Genomic DNA, 3,581 nt, shown 5'->3' with positions numbered 1-3,581 from the left:
GCAGGCTTTCTGTTTGAAAGTTGCTCGAGTGCGCGGCCTCAGGTCTAACGAGGCTGCGACGTACGTGAGGCGCTTTAGCACGGTATCGTGCACGGTAAGTCTGGGCCGCAAGCTTGGGGGGTAAACTGCTGTTCGCGCTCAAATGCAACCGTTAGTCGTTGGTATTGCCATATTTAACCGTTTCGTCTGTACTTATGCAGGGTCTCCACTTCCGCAGGCTTTCTGTTTGAAAGTTGCTCGAGTGCGCGGCCTCACGTCTAACGAGGCTGCGACGTACGTGAGGCGCCTTAGCACGGTATCGTGCACGGTAAGTCTGGGCCGCAAGCTTAGGTGGTAAATTGCTGTTCGCGCTCAAATGCAACCGTTGATCGTTGGAATCGGCATGTTGAACCGTTTCGTCTGTACTTATGCAGGGTCTCCACTTCCGCAGGCTTTCTGTTTGAAAGCTGCACGAGTGCGCGGCCTCAGGTCTAACGAGGCTGCGACGTACGTGAGGCGCCTTAGCACGGTATCGTGCACGGTAAGTCTGGGCCGCAAGCTTGGGGGGTAAATTGCTGTTAGCGCTCAAATGCAACCGTTAGTCGTTGGAATCGGCATGTTTAACCGTTTCGTCTGTACTTATGCAGGGTCTCCACTTCCGCAGGCTTTCTTTTTGAAAGTTGCTCGAGTGCGCGGCCTCAGGTCTAACGAGGCTGCGACGTGCGTGAGGCGCTTTAGCACGGTATCGTGCACGGTAAGTCTGGGCCGCAAGCTTGGGGGGTAAATTGCTGTTCACGCTCAAATGCAACCGTTAGTCGTTGGAATCGGCATGTTTAACCGTTTCGTCTGTACTTATGCAGGGTCTCCACTTCCGCAGGCTTTCTGTTTGAAAGTTGCTCGAGTGCGCGGCCTCAGGTCTAACGAGGCTGCGACGTACGTGAGGCGCCTTAGCACGGTATCGTGCACGGTAAGTCTGGGCCGCAAGCTTGGGGGGTAAATTGCTGTTCGCGCTCAAATGCAACCGTTGATCGTTGGTATTGCCATATTTAACCGTTTCGTCTGTACTTATGCAGGGTCTCCACTTCCGCAGGCTTTCTGTTTGAAAGTTGCTCGAGTGCGCGGCCTCAGGTCTAACGAGGCTGCGACGTACGTGAGGCGCCTTAGCACGGTATCGTGCACGGTAAGTCTGGGCCGCAAGCTTGGGGGGTAAACTGCTGTTCGCGCTCAAATGCAACCGTTGATCGTTGGAATCGGCATGTTGAACCGTTTCGTCTGTACTTATGCAGGGTCTCCACTTCCGCAGGCTTTCTGTTTGAAAGTTGCTCGAGTGCGCGGCCTCAGGTCTAACGAGGCTGCGACGTACGTGAGGCGCCTTAGCACGGTATCGTGCACGGTAAGTCTGGGCCGCAAGCTTGGGGGGTAAATTGCTGTTCACGCTCAAATGCAACCGTTAGTCGTTGGTATTGCCATATTTAACCGTTTCGTCTGTACTTATGCAGGGTCTCCACTTCCGCAGGCTTTCTGTTTGAAAGTTGCTCGAGTGCGCGGCCTCAGGTCTAACGAGGCTGCGACGTACGTGAGGCGCCTTAGCACGGTATCGTGCACGGTAAGTCTGGGCCGCAAGCTTGGGGGGTAAATTGCTGTTCGCGCTCAAATGCAACCGTTGATCGTTGGAATCGGCATGTTGAACCGTTTCGTCTGTACTTATGCAGGGTCTCCACTTCCGCAGGCTTTCTGTTTGAAAGTTGCTCGAGTGCGCGGCCTCAGGTCTAACGAGGCTGCGACGTGCGTGAGGCGCTTTAGCACGGTATCGTGCACGGTAAGTCTGGGCCGCAAGCTTGGGGGGTAAATTGCTGTTCACGCTCAAATGCAACCGTTAGTCGTTGGTATTGCCATATTTAACCGTTTCGTCTGTACTTATGCAGGGTCTCCACTTCCGCAGGCTTTCTGTTTGAAAGTTGCTCGAGTGCGCGGCCTCAGGTCTAACGAGGCTGCGACGTGCGTGAGGCGCTTTAGCACGGTATCGTGCACGGTAAGTCTGGGCCGCAAGCTTGGGGGGTAAATTGCTGTTCACGCTCAAATGCAACCGTTGAGTCGTTTGAATTGCCATATTTAACCGTTTCGTCTGTACTTATGCAGGGTCTCCACTTCCGCATTGTGGATTCTGTTTGAAAGTTGCTCGAGTATGCGGTCAGCGGCACAAGAGGACGCTTCATTATGGCAGGCTTGCCAACTGTTTGCTTTTGCCGTATATCTGAGTTTTGTGTTTCACATGGCTGTTGGCCATTTGAACGATACCCGCTTATTGGTCGGATAGGTTCATGACTTCATTGAGAAGGCGGGGATTTCCTTGCAGAGCATTTGCACAATGGGTCATATCGCGGGTAGGGAGGATTTTTGTTCGTGTGTGTGTGAGCAGCAAGTGGCGAGTTTGCTCCGCTTATGCAGACTTTGTCATTAGTCGCACCTCATGCATCAGGATGCTGCTGTCTTTGCTGCTCTAATTGCCGAGCCTCGTCAATCTTGTAACACAAGGACGAATTTCTGCACTCATCCCTTTGACTTGCATACTTTGCACTTCCGAAATACCTACCATACTGTTCGATGTTGTTGCTGCGATAGGGAAGCGTCCCTCCTTCGCCTTTCTCCGTTTCTAAGGGTTTGACTTTGAGGTTTCGAGATAAAGCGTGCCAGTCTGATGCCTCCATTCTCATCGACACTGGGAACATGACTTCAGCCCTTTTAAGTTACAAGTTCCACACAAGTGCGGGGGTGTCCATAAAAGCTGGGGGGCCCATGGACAGTAAATCGTCTTCGTGTGGTTACATGGAGGATCATCATCGTCCTCCCTCATCCGAATGAGCATGAAGCGCCTTAAAGCAACATGCCGGGCCTCCCAGACTTCCGAGCGGAACCTGGCTAGTGCCAGGGGTGGGGCCTCGGTCATAATCATGCGCTTGAAACGCGAGGTCACGCTCGTACTTTGCCCGTGTGCTATTGTACGCCGGGGATTCCACAAAGACATGCATTTCATCTTCAACCACCCCGCCGTCACAAAGCTTGCAGGTGCACGCTGTGCACTCACGGCAGTTAGGCCAGTTAATCTCTAACTCCCAACCGCCTAACCAGAAACGTATAAGCACTGGATGCAAACGTTGGAGCATGGCGGTTCCAGCGTGGGCCAGCCACTTATGCCGTGCGCCCCTAAGTGGGGGCGCCCCTATCCAGTTCAGATAGCGACATGCCTTGACGCCGGTACTTCCACTTTGGAAGGTGCATGGATTACCTAGGGTATCCGGGCACTCCCACCGGGCGTTGAGCCGCCTAGCGAACTCTTTTAAGTAAGCTTCCCACTGGCAACCTAACGGTGGCGTCATGCGCTATGAGGTCGTCACCACGCAGACCGGCTGGGGGCTCAGCAGATGGTGAGTGTACGGATCGCTGCGGGCCTGACGGAGCCGATGGGGTGAACGCTCCGCCGCCGGAAGGAATGGAAAGGGCGGCAGCGGCGGCGGGAGTTGTCAGCGGCGGCGGGGGATGCGGCGTTGCCGTACCGTGTTGGCGGCATTCCTTTGCTCCCCCGTCGCCCTCGCGATCCCCCT

The 3,581-nt window shown here is 54.5% G+C and overlaps 1 protein-coding gene across 1 annotated transcript; it reads left to right on the top strand.

Moving 5' to 3' along the window:
- Positions 1 to 4: 4 nt before the first annotated feature.
- On the top strand, positions 5 to 2,151 carry VOLCADRAFT_101387 (uncharacterized protein; the record flags this gene model as incomplete). The annotated part of the gene is made up of 11 exons (XM_002959823.1): positions 5 to 94; positions 218 to 307; positions 431 to 520; positions 644 to 733; positions 857 to 946; positions 1,070 to 1,159; positions 1,283 to 1,372; positions 1,496 to 1,585; positions 1,709 to 1,798; positions 1,922 to 2,011; positions 2,119 to 2,151. Coding segments are annotated over 11 exons (933 nt in total), but the record flags the coding sequence as incomplete, so codon positions are not given.
- Between the last annotated feature and the right edge of the window lie 1,430 nt (positions 2,152 to 3,581).

The sequence above is a fragment of the Volvox carteri genome (assembly GCF_000143455.1).
Source record: "Volvox carteri f. nagariensis unplaced genomic scaffold VOLCAscaffold_907, whole genome shotgun sequence".
NCBI classification, from domain to species: domain Eukaryota; kingdom Viridiplantae; phylum Chlorophyta; class Chlorophyceae; order Chlamydomonadales; family Volvocaceae; genus Volvox; species Volvox carteri.
Note: the sequence above shows the minus strand (reverse complement) of the source record. Positions and strands in the feature narration are given on the sequence as shown.